At 42.6% G+C, this 18076-nt stretch overlaps 1 protein-coding gene across 2 annotated transcripts in view; it reads right to left on the bottom strand.

The window, feature by feature from the left end:
* Positions 1-2174: 2174 nt before the first annotated feature.
* Positions 2175-18076, bottom strand: part of LOC126399479 (transmembrane protein 150A-like) — a 36205-nt gene continuing 20303 nt past the window's right edge. For both annotated transcript variants that reach the window (XM_050059488.1, XM_050059489.1), the window contains exons 6-8: positions 15114-15241; positions 4950-5127; positions 2175-4322 (exon numbers count right to left, since the gene is read on the bottom strand). In XM_050059488.1, coding sequence (XP_049915445.1) covers positions 4072-4322; positions 4950-5127; positions 15114-15241 — 557 coding nt within the window. In that variant the 3' untranslated portion in view covers positions 2175-4071. The remainder of the gene's footprint in view (positions 4323-4949; positions 5128-15113; positions 15242-18076) is intronic.

The raw sequence follows: 18076 nt of genomic DNA, 5'->3' as shown, positions 1-18076 counted from the left end.
AACAACCCCATGAATCTCTTTATTAATAGCCTTATAATAGTTTTGCGGGAGCAGGCGGGAGTGGACATACACATTGCGGGTGCGGGCGGTAATGGTCAGAAATTCAGCGGGAGCGGGATGAAGAAAACTGTCCCACGCAGGGCTCTAACGCAGACCTCCTGTCTATATTTGCAAGCTGAAACCATTTCCCTCAGTGGAAACAAAGCACGAGTCTATGGCGAAATTAGCTTAGCAGCTAGCGGCCATTTCCTCTACTCATATGAAGCCTGGGACAACAGCAACAAAGGTAACGTTCGGCTCCATTACAGCTCACAAGGTCCACTGACAAAACAACTGTCTTATACTAAACACGTTTTCCAAACAAATATAACATGCTAACGTTATTAGCACAAGCCTATGGCATTTTACATTGTATAAATTAGCCTAGCGACAAGCAGAGATTTCCTCTGCTCATATGAAGCCAGGATAAATCACACACAAGACTGCTATTTTTTGTGAAGGCTTTATTGTCTTCACAATAAATTCAGACAGTAGGTCTGCGTCACCACAATGTGTAGCTACATTTCTTGGAAGGTGCATGTCAGTGTAAGCCGCAGGGCACAGTATCGATTTGACGCAGAAGTATAAATCCTGCTTAAGCCCTATAAGTTAAAAATCTTTTGTAATAGCCTTCTATCACTAAATGTTTCTGTAAGTTATTAATAACTTACTCAGAATGGTGCTTTGTCTTTTTTCTTTATATTTTCTAGTAAGCGCATCAGAACCCCCCGGCCTCGACCCACACATTGTATTTCATTTTTTATATGATAGGGACAATGCAATTTAACATAGTTCCAATGCAGAGTATCAGACTGATGTGTTTTCAACTCTACCAGCCTTGTTTAAAGTGGTCTGCCAACAAACACACTGCAAATACTACTTCCCGCCATTGGAGCTGCCAAAGAGAGCAAAGCAGAGATCCGACTAAGACAATCTGACGGGCGAGAAGAAACACAGTAGACGTCCCAAAAGAGTTGCAAATGTTAGAAACGTATGAAGTGGGAACTAGAGAAAACGTTTTTTATATAGAGCAGGTGTTAGTGTTATGCTGGGTATTTTAAAGCCTTTAAAAGGTCTTAAAGGAAAACTTCACCCCTAAATGATCATTTGTTTATTAATTACTTACCCTGGTTTTCTTGCATGCCTCCACAGTGAACAAAGAATACAGAAACAGAAACATTTCTTACTGACTTGGAGTGAAGGAGACCGAGCAAGCATTGCACTCATCTGAGTATGTGGAAGTGTATTAACTTGTAAGGTTGTAGCAAAAATGCAAGTGTTCGGGAAGTACAGAGCATACTGTACATTTCAGATCTGAATTATACTGCAAGAGTTGTGTGGAAGTTTGTAAAAAGATGTTTTCTGCTGTTGTTATACGTGGACCCTCAAGAATCAAGAATTTTCTCCGTTTTTGGATTTTTCGTTCACCAAGGAGGCAAGAAAAACGTTTGCTTCACAAATTCAACTTAACACAGGTTAGTTAACATTCAGTAATACAGCTATATAGTTTCAGAACTCTTGTTTCTGTTTTAAATTAATGCACAAACCTGCAGCCTTGACATAAAGTTATGAATTAAAGACCTGAGGACACTTGAAAAGCAAATATGAGATGTGATCTCAAAATACAGTGGATGAAGTTTCAAATGTCAGCTACCTTGGAAATGAGAAAAATCCTGAAGTTAAAATATTAGATAGCTGCATGTTTTAGTGTCATGCTGGATGATTACATTCAGTTTAGGCTGAAAGTCTTATGTTTTTAGAGTTTTAGTAACAAATAAACAAACAAACCTGCAATCTTAACATGCTGTTATATTTTTGATTGAAATGAAATAGCTGTTTCTTAAGTTTTATATTATTTGACACTGAAATTAGTGTTAATTTCATCAAGACCTGCAAACATCTGCAAAGCAGAGATGAGATGTGATCTCAAAATATTTTAAAGTCAGAATCAGAGAAAAACCTTCAAATCTGTCACCATGTGAGGAACATTTTCTCATCTGAAATCACATTCTTTACACATACTGTCTCATTAGTCCTGAAAAAATATGTAAATATATTTGAACAATAAAATATTTCAACAAGAGGTATTTAGTTTTTCTTCAAAGCTGCATGAATGACTGAAAATAAAGAAATCGTCATTTTTCCATATTCGCTTTAATTCTTTTGTCGTCTGTATACATTGTTGAACTTTATGTTCTTTAAAAGTATTTCTGCATATGATCAAATATCAAATATCAGCATGACGATACAAATAGTTTGGTCCCACTGAAACCGAGAGCAACGATACAACATTTTTTGGCGCAGAGCTGATACAATAAAATATACAACAGAGCTTATTTGAGGAAAGTATGAGACAGCTATTTGGGCGACGATGGCGACGTAAAGAGTTGAACAAAATATTTCTGTAGATACGATAAAAAACTAAAAATAGTTCAACATAAGGGCATAAAAAAATAAACAACAATAAAGGTTCTGTATGAAACTTTAAGAACATCGAGTAACCATGTAGATTAGCTAAGTTACAGCTAGCTAGCAGCTAACATCAGCTCAGGTCACCGTTAACTTCTTGGCCCGTACTGCATCACTCTTGGCTCGTAGAAAGCACTTGAATCAACAATCTTTAATTGTTGGTTAAATCAACACAGGTTGTCACTATACATAAGTTAGTGTAATGAATTACATTGGCTGGTGAAGTAATTTGGCAAACTAGCCAACTAAAAAATCCACTCAGATTGTATTTTGCTGGTGATAATGTTAGTGAACAAGCAAGCTAAGGTAGCTAGCTAGCTGTAACTAAGCATTGGTTGCTTCATAACGTAATTTCTTTCTTATAATTTCACAAATGAGTCAAGAACTAGCTAGCACAGCTGGTGGACCATCAGCCTCACTCCCTGCCACGAGGACACTACTTCCCTGGGCAAGAGCAGACTGCAGCTCAGACCTTAGCCACTGTGGCAACTTAAATTCAGGTAGCGCAAACCCCAACCTCGGGATTCACAAAAGGCTGGCAGCCAGCAGCAGCACTGGGTCTTACCCGTGTAATGGCAGCAACAGAAAGTTTGCTTATCCAGCAGGGAGTCGGGCGGTTGAGAGGGCAGTGTGAGATCAGACCCCTGAAGCTGCAAAGATGAGGTTTTGCCCTGTCTGAATTCAAGTTGCTACAGGGTGCTAAGTGAAGATCCATCTCCACCAGGCAGCCGCTGTGGGTGCACGTCATTTGTTGAAGTTAGCAGACTCCATTTCTTGGCTAACATTAGCTACTGTTGCAAACTGTTAGCACTATAGTGAAGATGAAGAGAGGCAAGGCACTAGGGAATGTGCATCAGGTCCCGAGTCTTTTACCTAGAAGTCAGCTCACAGGCTGCAAGAGGCAACTGAGAAAGTTGGGGACAGTCTCATTTTTGAAGTAATGTCAGAACCTGTTCACCCACTGAAAATAAAAAACAGTTACAGACAGAACCTGTAAATGAATTATTCTTGTCACTGAGTAACCTTTAGTCCATCTATTGTCAAACTTTTTTGGAGAACTCCACCTTACTAGTGAGGTAAGGAGTGAAAGTTGATTATGTAACAAAACTTCCTGAGTGAAAAACAATACGGAGCTCGGTGTCTGAACATCTAAACATGCAAACAAACTGACGCCGCTGCATCTGAGGCCCTTTCAGGACGTTCAGTCTGATAAAAGGCAACCTCAGCCAAGAATGCAGAGAGTGATTGTTACATTAAGAGAGTTAAAACAAACAGCGAGGGCTGTGTGCGTGTGTGTGCACATGTGTGTCTCTTTCAGTGCTCAGAAAGGCACTTATAGTATTGTGCAACGTTTTGCAGTCGTAGCCTGCACGCTTTAGCAAAGCAGGATAAAAGTCTGTAAAGTCTGTCAGTCTTTGGTCGCTGCTGAGCAGAAGAGCTTTGGCACCATGGCTGTGTGCGATAGTGAGCGTGAGGATGTGCAGCTTCCAGCTTCTAGACTCCATGTTGTCTTCCAAATCGTCCCTTTGACCTTCAGGGACGCTGAAGCTCGCTACAGTATGGTTACAGCATTGAAAAGTTCTCTGGCTGGTGGTGGTTGGAGCCGCCACCCACCTCCGTCTTGTGTCCAGAGGTGGAGAAGCTTTGCAGCCCTCCTCCTCCTCTGGACAGCACCATCAAGGTGTCCCCGGACATGCCCCCGAACTCAAAGGCAAAGGTCCCATAGAAGAGCATGATGAGCATACAGTAGACCCACTCAAAGATGGCGGAGGTGTGCTGCAGGGCGAAGCTTTCCTGGCAAAAGAAAACTCCACCTGGTGATCAGAGGTTAAGGAGAACAATGGCTGCACAGCAGGAGGAAGACGAGGTCAGAAAATCTCTCTCATGAATCCAAAACATGCAGATCTGTGGTTTTTATGGGTGTGTTATTTGAGGACGTCTGTTTTCTTATTTTTGATGTATAAGATTATTCATGCAGTACGTGCTGTTATATAACAGTGTCCAATGTAAAACAGTCCAGAAGTTGGTTGTATTGATTCAAGAAAGGGATGTAGGAGAGTTTTTTCTCCAGCAGGGGGCCACGTAACACAGTTTACACAAACAACCTCTGAACAGACTGAAGGACAGGAGAGCATCACAGTCTGTGTGGACAGCCAAGAACATGGACGTGAACATAACGCACTGTACCTCCACGACATTTATTAAACCAGATGTTACGTCCAGATTCCAAAAAGTTCCCTCAAGTCATTTAAGAGGAAAAAATAATAGGAAAAAACACAACACCTCTGTCATTACTATCTAGAATTTTGTCCTCTTTCTGAGCTATCTGAACTGGTCGTATACGCCCAAAACTCACTTAAAGTAAAAGGCAAATACCTTAAATAGTAAGAAAAGTGTTGCTTTGAAACAAACACAGAATAAGCTTCATGTTGGCAGGATACTGAGCACCAGGGCGATCAGTGCCATCAGGGTCATCCCCACACGCAGGTGACCTATCCGGTACTCCTCCTGGGTCTTGGCCAGTCTGTAGGTCAGAGCCGACTGAAGACACACAAACAGCATGCTGGAGGGGAAGGCCACGCCGGCTCCAACATAGTGCAGGACTTTGGCAAAATCCACCTGAGAAATAAACACACAAAACATTTAAAGAGTGCACAGGTACTATTTAACTTAAGGGAAATGCAGGTAGCAGTAGAAGCGATGATCACAGGAAAACTTGGAGAGATTTTGTTTTTATCATTAAGCATTTTTTAATGATTTTATATCTATAAGTAAGTACATTTTATTTATAGAGCACTTTTCGCAGACATAGGTCACAAAGTGCTTCACAAGAGCCATATACGACAAAAAAGAAAACAAAGAGACAAAGTGACTACATAAGCCATGTAGTGAAAAGTGCACAACTAGCAAAACTAATTGCACACACACAGGACTTTTCTTTTATCGCTTAAACTTTGTGTTCTTGGAGAAAAGACAGAATTATCACATACAGTATACTAACGTTACAAACAGTCTTTCACAAGGGTGAGCATCATTATACACAATCAGTTGTTATGGTTTCTGTCCCTCAGTGTTGTTGCTCCTGTTTCCTTGTCAGCCGAGTCCCACTTCATTTTTTATTTCTTGTCTTTTCTTCCTTGTTTTTTAAAGATTATTTTGGGGGATTTTTGGTTTTATTAGATAGGATAGTCTAAGCGTAACAGGGGTAGAGAGAGGGGATGACATGCAACAAAGGGCTGCAGGCTGGAATCAAACCCCTCATCACTGCAGCAAGGACACTGGACAAGTTTTGTACAAATATTCATGTCCCCCAGAGGATGAAACCTAACGTCATTAATGATCTCCTCACTTTTACTATAGCGCCACCATGAGGTTCACATTTGTTTTTTTCTGTAGAGTATTTCAACGACTATTAGATAGATTTCCATTAAAATCTGTGCAGACATTCAAGGTCCACTGAGGATAAATCCTAATCCCCTGACATTTCTCCCTGTGCCACTAGCAGGTCAAAGTTTTCACTCATCATAACAACAAGTTTACAGCTGGCCCCATGATTCAGCCTCTTTTTTAGGGTCTCATGTACCCACACAGATCGGGGCCTGATATGCTGACATACTAAACTAAGATGGTGATTATTATACCTGCTAAACATCTGCATGTTAGCATTGTATTGTGAGCATGTGGACTTTAAGCACTGCTGTGCCTCACACAGCTGCTACAGATCAGTAAGTCTTGAATTTGGATGGATATTTATTTATTTCTTCTTTACCAAAGATAACAGTCTCACATGTGCTGTATCTAAATATTGATGCTGATACCTATTTATTTCACAAAATATGTGTGTTTCTACTGTGATGTTAAATTCTCTTCTAACGATCATCCTTCAAAGACGTGTGAGAAGTTAACCCTCGACCTCTAAATGTACGAACATCTGAGCAACATTTCTTGTGGTCTTCTTGTGGGAACATCTGAACACAACAAAGCTGATAAAAAATACACAAAGGGTCATGGTGACCTGACACTGGCACTCTGGGTAATCACTGTTACAAGATCACCGGACAAAGAACGCCAGAGGACAGGACGGGACGATCTCAACCAGCAAATCACATGATGAAAGAAAAACTGTAATGATACTCATTTACACAACCAATGTGATCATCTCTGTTATCGTCTGTGACTCTGAAAGACAGAACGCTCAGTGTTTGAACTGATAAGAACCTGTCGCTCTGATCTACTCGTTCAGTTTCAGCATCACAGAGGAAGTTCATCTCTACTGCATTTATAATCTTTAAAATGCTTCCTGTGCGCATATTTTCAAATGCAGCAGCTGGTACGATGATGACACATCCTGGACGTGGGGTTAAATGCAGTGTAGAGGTGCATTGTGGGAGACGTCACAGCTGTTTGAGCTGAGTAATTACAGGGAGAGGACACAAAGAGCGAGCAAGCGTATAGTCTGGTTGAATTATATGTGTGTGTGCTGGTTCCACAAAAACCATGAAGAAGTTCTCTGTTCAGGTCGACGGAAAAGAAGAACATGAGGAAGACTGACTATGCTCACGTCTCTCTGCTGAAGACTTTAAATTGCATCAACTTAAGTTTTTTATCAGCAGTTTTAAGATTGATTTTCCCACTTACAGCTCCACCAGACCCCTCAGATCCACCCACTGTGCTGGCTTTGCCTCGTTCACAGGGTGGGGGGGAAGGCAGGGAACAGGGCTTAAGCCAATCAGAGGCAGAGTAAGGCAGAGTAAGGTGGGTTGTGCCTTCACCATCCTAGAAAAAATAAATTTGCCTCTTGTATGCCAAGCATATAGGAGAACTACAGTGGCCGAGGCGAAAATGCAAAATGGCTTTCATGAAAACCTGATTGGCCCTTTCCTGAGCCAGTGTTCAGCTGAATACAAATGTCCCGATCTTACCGCACTTACAGATTCATGGACTTTGCGAGCACATTCCCGGGAAGTCTGGGCTGTCCAAGAACTGAGCACAGCGTTAGTTCAGGCAGGACACGATGTCAGGCTCAGCTCACATCCCAGCTACATCAGCTGATCTCAAACAGCCCAACCAACTGATGGATCAGCTGATTGATGGAAGGGAGTCAGCTGATAGATCACATGATTCCTTTCTATGCAACCAAATCATTCAGGGCGCCCTATTTAAACTGCTCTGACCTGCCTACCGTTGCTGCTTCCTCTGCAAGCTGCTTTGCAACCTGCCTCCACCCCAGCTCCTCCTTTTCATGGTGTGTCTGACTCATCAATGTCATTTCTGTTTGTCACTGATGCTGCTCTGTTCTGTTCCCGGAGGTCTTTGCTGCTGCTCTCCCTGCCTTAGGCTTTCCATGTATGCACATGGAAGGGCATCTGCCTTAAGGCTTACTCATCTGCATGTGGAAGGGCAGAGAGGTGTGCTCTGTCCGCCTTAGGCTTTCCATGTATGCACATGGAAGGGCAGAGAGGTGTACTCTCTCCACCTTAGGCTTTCCATGTATGCACATGGAAGGGCATCTGCCTTAAGGCTTACTCATCTGCATGTGGAAGGGCAGAGAGGTGTGCTCTCTCCGCCTTAGGCTTTCCACATTAGCACACAGAAGGGCAGGGAGATTTGCTCTCTCTGCCTCAAGCTTTCTCTGTTTGCACATGGAAGGGTGGTGAGGTTTGCTCTCTCCGCCTTAGGCTTTCCATGTAGGCCTGTGGAAAGGCAGAGAGGCCCGATAACAGAGCCATACCGCCAAATATAATACTGCAAATGGAAGTAAAGTTTTCTTTGACTTAAGTGTTCCTGACTGAACCACAATTCATCCAGTCCACAAGGGGCCTAAAGAGGGGTTTCTGCAGACTTCCAGAGAGTCCATTTTGGGCGCAGACTTCAGCCACTTTACTGATTTAATTGCCCACAATTCATTGCAATACGGATGTGACGTGGTTTTTTTTTTTTTTCAACAGCTGACTAAAAAGACAAAACTTATGTGCATGTAAAAAACAGTTACTGTAGCCCATTACAACAATAGTTGAATCGCGTACGCCAGAAATAATATTCAACAACACCACACAGAAACAGCCCAAAGCCTATGCTGTAGGTTGTGCAGTGTAATGCCAAATATAAAGGCTACAAAGTGGCTTTAAACGCATCGTCTCATAGCATGCTGGGACACTTAAATTTAGTGTCGTGGATAAATTGGGATTTACAGTGTGTTGTGCAACCAAAACCAGATGAGATTAACCCTTTTGTTTCCCCGTTAGCTGTCAGTATCTAAATCCAGTTACTAAAGAGAATCAATGTAAGTTCTTTGCAGGTGTTATCCTCAGTTGTGGAATAGGAGAGAGTGGGACAACAGAAGAAAAGGTGGAAAACAAAATGCAGTGTGTTTGTGTTGTTGTTGTTGTTGCTAGGCTCTGAAGAAAACAAAAGCCATCTGGACGTCTGTTTCCACTCTTAAGGGTTAAAACTGGACAAATGACTCTTGAATTAAATCTTCTGAAAACCTGATACACACAGTGTTCGGTACGTCTCCTCTCTGCAGCCTCTCTCTGCCAAATCTCATTCATAATTTCCAAAAACTCCAATTCAACATCAACACTTAATCACTGCGATATAAACAGCGGCTCCTCATGTGTGTGTGTGTGTGTGTGTGTGTGTGTGTGTGTGTGTGGCCGTTTATCGCTCAGCAGATGGATGGAGCACATTTATGCTGTAAATCACCTCTTCAAGGACTCCTGCCATGTTTACTCTAAAGGGGAAACACCGAGGTTCATTATGTAAGAATGAGCACCGACAGGGAGGAGGGCCCCGTCAGCCAATCAGAGAAGAGGAGGACCAGCCTTAACCACGAGAGGGGGAGTTGGACGACAGACCCCGAGGATGAACTGTGCAATGTGTTCCCCAAAATGTGATTAGAGGGGCCCAGGCATGTGCAGACAGAGCAGGAGGAATCTGAGACACACACACACACTCGAGAGGGCCTCCGACTACAACACTGACCTCTGAAAACACACTCACGTGCCTGAGTAATACAGCCACAGCTTTACAGTCAGGTTCAGCTCATTGTTTTGGTTTTCAGCCCCATAGCTTTACTGTTCTGGCAGACAGACACAGTTAGAGACTCGCTGGTGAACACAGTGGAGCATCTAGCAGGAGGAGTTGGTGGAGACTAAAAACGGAGCTAAAAGAAAAGTGAATATTGGACTTGGAATTCATCAGATGGACACAGACACACAGACTCTGAATCATCTTGTTGCTCTGTAACAGCTGGATGTGTAAATAAGAAACTGTTTGCTGTAGAGCCGCCCTCTGATGAAAGGTCATTAGTCAACAAGATTTCATTGGTTGCTTAGTCGCAGGAAAACAAAAGTGAAACTCTATTAGGAGCTGCATATTGTCAAAATAAATCCAAACCTATATGACTGGACCATGTGGGGCTTTACTTTGACGGGACAGACACAGGAAGTGTCCACGCTCAGCAGTCAGACAGGTGGCAGGGCTGGTACCTGCAGTTATAGGGAATTTTGCTCTTGGCGTTTTTAATTATTTGCTTTTATTTCATGGATTGCAGCACTTTCTGTCGATTCTAAATTTCTTCCTTGTATTCTATGTTTTATGTTTTGTTTTGATTGTTCAAACTGTGATGGATGTTTTGACTCTCGACTGCAAAACTAGTTTACCCTTGGGTACCAGTAAAGTAACCTGAACCTGAACCTATTCCACAGGCTAGTTAATGTCGGGCAGGAAATCCAAAGTGTGGGAACATTTTGAGAAACACCAAAAAGTAAATCTAGGGTCGGCTTTTCAGATAATTTTGAGCATCAAATATTTAATTTTCTGCCCAAAAATCTGCACCTGTGCCGACCAGAAGTCTCATTAGTGACACTTGTGTGGAAGCAGACGATCTGAAAGATGGTGCAAGTTAACGATATCTTAGAAACAGTTTTTCATGTATAAAAATGCTCCAATATTTTATAAGCTTTCATATGTTTTGTGTGTAAAATCTGAGTCTGCAGTCTAACAAACAACTACATGTAATATTTGAGTAAATGCACTTTTTCTTTTTTCACCGCTGCACATGCCTCAACTTATAAATGTCTGTGTAATATTCAAATGCTGAACACATGCATACCGAACTACATTCCTGGCAAACACCCAAAGTCATCACATGTTGAGCAGCTGATTCAACACCTGAGGCCATGAAAACTCTCGGTACTGATGGGATGAGTGCAGGTGTGTTCATGTATGTACAGTATGTTCCATACGTGTGTGCACATGTGCTGCAGCTCTTCTCCTCTACAGTAAATCTGTCTTTATCTCAACAGCTTTTTTTTAGAAAACAGCACAAAAGGTGACCCTTACATTGAGCTTCTTTAAGATACAAATGATGGATTTTATCATGAGAGCGTGTCCTTGAACTGGACTGCACCGAGGACAGGAACACAGACACACAGCCAACATGTCTTGTTTTCAAGATCATACTACCACAGAGAGGTCCGCCAGATAATTTCCTGACAGAACAAACACAACATCAAAAGAGAGATTTGCTTGGAAGGTCTACAAAGTGCTGAGAGACTGCATGAGGAGACGCACGCCAGAGGGCCAGCAGAAGCACCACATACATGTGTTGCTGTTCTTTCTTTCAAGTGAAGCAGTGATGAAATATCCTTAAATCACTGTTTGGGTGGTACAGAGAGAGTTCACGCAGCAGCAGTGAGAGAAGCAGAGAACTACACTGCTCATGAAATTAAATGATCACTTGAATCACACATCAGATCTTGATGAACAAATTTCTCAGTTTGAAAACCTTTACTGATGATTTGTTGAGAACAAAATGATGTAACAACGGTCAGTGGAAACCAAAACCACCAACCCACTGAGGGCTGATTCAAAGTCGAAGTAAGATGTGTGTATGGTTCCCACATGCCTGTATGCACCCCCAACAACATCTGGGCATGCATCTGCACCAGGAGGAACCCAGGGCCCACTGCACCAGGAGGAACCCAGGGCCCTCTGCACCAGGAGGAACCCAGGGCCCTCTGCACCAGGAGGAACCCAGGGTCCTGCTGCTGGGTTGATGCCCTTCTACGGCCCTGTCCAGCTCTCCTGGTGTAACGGCCGGTCTCCTGGTATCTGGTATCAACCTGATTGGGCTGCAGGTACGGCCTCATGCTACCAGTAGTGCCAAGGACACTAGCAGAAGACCAAACTAGAGAAGAATCAGTGAGGAAGGATAAGGAGAGAGCAACTGTCTCTGGACACCACATGTAAAACCATTTCCTGTTTGTCTCTTTGATTTGACCCAAAGCAGCTGACACTGATTCACAATCACTTCCTGCTTCCTGAATGGACAGATTGATATCACTGAAGTTTAACTGACTTGGTGTTAGACTGTGATGATGATGAGGATGATGAGCAGTGTATTTCATCTGTTTAACATCAGTGAAGATTTACTCTGAGCTGCAGCAAACATTGTGTCCATGAGCTCAGGGTATTTGTGTGTTACTGTAGTTAAAGAGGAGCAGGACGGCCCGTCTCTACTGTTACTTCCACACTGTTTATGTTACACAGAGACCCTCTGCTTTCAGTTGCCATGACACTGACCCATATACCAAGAAAAGTCTCATCTAAGCAGCGAGGTCAGAACAGTGTCTAAAGAGCAAGAAAAGAAAATTGACAGTTAAGCAGTATTTTAACCTCATGCGAAATTCTAGTTGGGAAAAACAGAAAATGACAACATGTGATTGGTGTTTTAACATATTTTAAAATGTCTATGTGAAGGCCACACGTTACACTGCCACAAGTCCAAAATGCCCCGCTGACTGTAATTAGACGTCACCTGGTCTCCTCTGCAGGATCAAACATCAAAGTGACTGTGAGACACAATAACCGGAGGTGGTGAAAATCACAAACAGTGAGATAACAATCTCTCTCTCTGTGAATGAATAATGTTTGGAAATTATATAAGAAATTATGTAACTTGCACTTTAGAAAAACGCAGCATTTTTGCTTTGAGATTTATTTATTCATCCATCTGATTGTTTTTATTAAAACTGATCCATAATAGATTTTTTTCTAGCTTTTGTTTTGAGTGCTCCAACTTATTTTTCCACCACTTCTTTCAGGACATTTTAGTGATGTAATCCATGCTTGTTTTTCTCTCCATCTTCTGATGACTCAAAAACTGTAATAAATTATTATCACAAGGAGATCTATTATCTCTATTATTCTGGAGCACTACTTGTTCTGACTTTATGAAAATTTGGGTATGTTACCCAAACATATTGTGTTTAATATGGAATGTGCATCACATGTGCACAGAATAAACTGAAGTAACTAGAAATTTGAAAACTAGAAATTCATCCAAACTAACATGCTGATGTTCAGCAGGTAACAACATATTTAGCCCCTGATAACTATTGATCTTTGTACTATGGGATCCTGTCACATTAAAGCAGGTGTAGTCAGTTTGATTTTGACTTCACTGGGTAAAAATCTGACAATAAACTTTAAGCATGTTGTAATTCAAGTGGTCTGAGAGAAAACTAGACTTCTGCACCTCCTCTTCTGTTTTCAGGCGTGAGAAAATCTAGCCCACGACGGGAGACTTTGGCCAATCACAGGACATTTCAGAGAGAGGGCGTTCCTACTGGCTGATGTACAGATGCAGATGTGCATGAACATCCCCTCAGTGAAAGCCTGATTCAATGGTCCTGCAGAAAAAGTTGCTCTTCCAGCATTGGAAACAACTGCCTTCACTGCAGAGCAACCCAAAACAGGAAGATGGACTCATCAAGACGTCCGACAGAGAGTCTGACAATAAACAAAACAAAACACAATAATCAGCAAAGTGTTTCAGAGATGGAGTTTAACCTTCTGCTAGTTGGAGCCAAAGGCTGCATGGCATGGCTGCCGCTTCATGTTTACGTAGCTAATGTTAGCTGGAGCCTCGACTCACCGTGTTCTCCGCCTCACTGCCCGCTACCACAGACCAACTCACTGTGAGGAGAGCAAGCAGCAGCTCTGGAGACTGACCCCCAGCTAATGGCTGCTGCAACCCAAATCCAGCCAGTGCAAACTCCAGCTCCAGGAGTTACCTCTCTCGGTGACAGCTTACCAGCTCCGAACCGTAGTTAGGAACACGCTGGCTTATTAAAATTAATTTTAGCTTGGCTCGTTATTAGCTGGAAACTAGCTTCTAGTGGTCCAGACCACTCTGCAGAAGAAAGGATGACGAACGAGGCGTTCAGGTGCCGTTCACCAACAATGACTTCATTGCAGTCCTCACCACGAAACAACAAACATGGTCTTCTCTTGAGGTTTAACAGCAGCCCTGAGCTCATCTGGACACTTCATTCTACTGATGTCTTCACTTGTTGCTGCATGTGGTCTTCACCATGACACACCTGAGAGAGAGCTGCTTCCCTCCACACGTAACAAAGCACACATCACACACTCAGGTTACCCACATGGCCACCACTCTTAAAGGGGAAAAAGGGTGAGCTGCCTACAGGGGGACTACACAGCTTCAACTCCCTGCAGGATCAGCAAACTTTCTGTTGCTGCCATTACACAGGTAAATAAATCAATGTACAGAAAACACAGGGTTACTGTAAGAACCATGTGCATCTGGGCATTTGGCTGGAGGGGATAAGGACAGAGGGGGAACTGCAATATCAATCAATCAATCAATTTTATTTATAAAGCCCAATATCACAAATCACAATTTGCCTCACAGGGCTTTACAGCATACGACATCCCTCTGTCCTTATGACCCTCGCAGCTGATCAGGAAAAACTCCCCAAAAAAACCCTTTAACGGGGAAAATAGGAGGGTGTTTTATCAAATTACACCTTTTTTTGGCCTTTTCCAGAAAACTGCAAACCCCAGCTTTAGATTTTTAACATAATTAAATATTTAGAAACTTCACCAGAGCCTAGAAAAGTGATTTTTATGTGCATGAAGTCATCCCAACGTGAAGACTCTGAGCTGAGCGAGAGAATCACTAATCAAACTGCTGACCTGATGATGCCGCTCGAGGGAAAGTTAAGGGATCACCAAAGTTATGACAATTCATCCTGAAGGGGAACAGGAAATGCATTTAATAGTCGAGAGACTTCACTAAAAACCACACGTCACCCTCATGTTGGCACGATAGAAAAAGTCAAAGGATAACCAAAGTAACTGAGTTAAATTGTTGGGAAACCACAAAGAAGTTCAATCTATCAAACTGTTGTTGAGATATTTCAGTCTGGACCAAAGTGGTGGAGCAAAGGACGGATCAACTCTAACCATAACTAGAACCATGTTGAGGCTAAAATAAAGAAGGAACCTGCCTTTTAAACACTTATCATTGTTTTCTGGAGCCACTGTGGGCCCTGAAGGTGTGACGGCCCTGACAGCTCAGTAATCCAGCCTTATAATGCGTAACTGTCCAAAAATCTATTCTCAAAGTAACACATTACCATTAACCTGCAGAAGAAAGAACGTGTTGACACCAGTTATCTTGATTAACATAAGGTGAATGATTACACACACACAGACAGGAGAGTAAAGGTCGATCTGTCTAAACCAACATCATCAACACAAAGACTGACTTTAACAGTGATCAGACTGTTTACCTGGAAGTTTCCCACCATGATGAGACCAGCAGCACAGATCCACGCTGTGGAGAGGCCGGCCGTGTTGAGGACACAGTTCTGGTGCTTCTCTATGACGTGAGCGTAACGCAGCAGGCCAATCAGCATCACTGCAAGAACAGATGTGGAGGGAGAAAGAAATAAGACATACTTCATCAAGCAGTTGAGTCATCATGTTGCATCGAATGTGATCCAGGACACATGCCCACAGTACATGTCATGTCAGATGTTTATAGTTTGGGTCCTTCCCTGCTTTATGTTCTTGTTAAACAGAAGAAAAACACACATGTAGATTCAGGAGTTTACACCCCGTCCACCCTTCATCATTCCTGTTCATCATCCGTCTTTGCTTCAACAAGAATCAGTTACTTTCCTGTTCTCAGGAGTATCATTTCTTCTGTCCTCCTTTGGACCTCCTCTCTTTCACTGTGTCAGCTGAGGTGTTATGATCCAGATGAGAGAACCTCTCAATGCTCATCTACGCCTTCGTCATCTGTTTCTGTTTGCTCACAACAAGAAGCTTGTTCCTGAGCTTCTGCTCTCTCACATACAGGCTGCCATGTTCATCTGTGTGATGAAGCCACTGATCGTACGCAGCCTGAAAGAAAGATCTGCAGGCACGACTCAGGTCTGAAAAAACAACCATGAGCTCTGCAGAGTCACTCAAATAAGTACTGGTTCCAACCAAGGTGTGCAGAAGAGCATCTCTGAAGCAACAACACCTTGTCCAACCTTGAAGCAGATGGGCTACAGCAGCAGAAGACCACACCAGGTGCCACTCCTGTCAGCTAACAACAGGAAACTGAGGCTACAATTCACACGGGTTTTCTCACCAAAACTGGACAATAGAAGATTGGAAAAACCACATTCAGATGGAAGCATGGATCCATCCTGCCTTGTATCAACGCTTCAGGCTGCTGCTGGTGGTGTAATGGTGTGGGGGAGATTTTCTTAGTACCAACTGAGCATGGTTTAAACACCACAGCCTACCTGAGTATTGTTGCTGAGCGTGTCCATCCCTTTATGACCACAGTGTACCCATCTTCTGATGGCTACTTCCAGCAGGATAACGCACCATGTCACAAAGCTCACATCATCTCAAACATGACAATGAGTTCACTGTACTCCAATGGCCTCCACAGTCACCAGATCTCAGTCCAATAGAGCACCTTTGGGATGTGCTGGAACGGGAGATTCTCATCATGGATCAACTGTGTGATGTCATCATGTCAATATGGACCAACATCTCTGAGGAATGTTTCAGCACCTTTTCTCTTTATATTTACCCTGGTAGCAGAATCTGTGGCTGGACAGAACAACTGAAGTGTGGAACTCAAGATGCAGTCTGTCTGTGTTGTTGGGAGTTTTTAGGCTCTGAGGAAAACAGACAATGATCCGATTGTCTCGGTATCAACAATAGCACCACTTGGAAACACTGTGGAGGGAAAAGTTGTCTGTTTCCATTTTGAAATACGAACACTAACAATACCTAAACACTCTGATTAAACCAGTGTATCAGAGCTGAAAGGAGACAGCTCTGTCCTCCAAGACGCAGCATCAAAGGAGCAGCGAGTTCACCATGTTGAATGTGAATCACAGAGCGACGATGCTGCAGATCTCAGTGTGAGCAGATTCCTGATGTCTGTTTATTAAACGGTTTCATCAAAGCTTCACAGCAGTTTCACGCCGCTCTCCCACGCGTCCACATCTGGTGCTCATCACGCTGTAGAGAACAGACAGCGACTGTTTTCATGTTCATGTTGTTAGTCCAGCAGTGAACGCAGTGGTCAGCGATAAGGGTTCTGGGTTGTCTGTGGTTTTCTGGTCGTCTCATGTCCACTCACGCCACACCTCCGAGTCAAACAAACCGCCTCACAAACATAAACTCAGCCTTGTTTATGAACAAACAGTAAAAAGAGAGGGAAGCGTTGATGGTGGGGAAATTTCCAGAGCGAGAGTTCGCACACGCCAAAACAGTCGCTTTCAGTTAGAGCTGAAATGATCAGCCGATAAAGCGATTGGTCCATTGACAGATTATTTATTTGATTAATTGATCACCAACGTTTTTTATTGTAATTTAATGGTTTCAGTCATTTTTTAAAGCCAGTCTACATCCATGATAGCAGCTCTGCTCGGTCAGCCTGTTCAGCACCCATTAGCATCTTTGCAAGACGCACCAGGCTTTAACGAACTCTAATATAAACCCATCCAGCAGAATATCAGATGCTGAGAGCAACTGATGCAGTACAAAGAGCAAAGACAGTTCACACAGAGCTGGAGGGAGGGGAGTTCACTACCTGTGTGACACCTAAAGTCAATGTTGTTTTAACGTGACATAACATAATTTAGGTTCCTATATCCTGTCACTGTTGTCTCATGTTATAATACATACATACATATATAATGTATGTACAGTTGTCGTGCACTGGCATCACTCACGTATTCACCACATTAACATTACTGTTGCGTAACAAACTTATTCTAACTCAGACGCTGAGGGGTGTGATGATAAAAGTCTGTATTTGACCACCTTGGATTAAAACAGGTTGGTTCAGCTGTATTAAGGCACAGCAGCGCTTTGAGCTAAATGCTAATGCTAGCATGGCAACACGCTTGCAATGAAAATGCTAACGCTTACGTTTTACAGGTATAATGTTTACCCATGTTCTTAGTTTCATGTTACATATGTAATATTAATATTAATATTTATTTTTTGGTAATATATATCATACGTTGAGGAAGGTTGATACTTATATGATAATTGGTTATTTATATCACACTAGTCCATACCCATTATGTACAGCATACCATACCATGACTTAGTCATACCAAAAATTAGAAAACAACACCAACATTGGTCCACAGGGGGAGCCACAGCGATCGGTCGCATTTTAGCCATTTTGAAGCATGTTTCTGTTGTTATAGCGCCACCCAGTTGCCAATTA

The sequence above is a fragment of the Epinephelus moara genome, chromosome 13 (genome assembly GCF_006386435.1).
Source record: "Epinephelus moara isolate mb chromosome 13, YSFRI_EMoa_1.0, whole genome shotgun sequence".
NCBI classification, from domain to species: domain Eukaryota; kingdom Metazoa; phylum Chordata; class Actinopteri; order Perciformes; family Serranidae; genus Epinephelus; species Epinephelus moara.
Note: the sequence above shows the minus strand (reverse complement) of the source record. Positions and strands in the feature narration are given on the sequence as shown.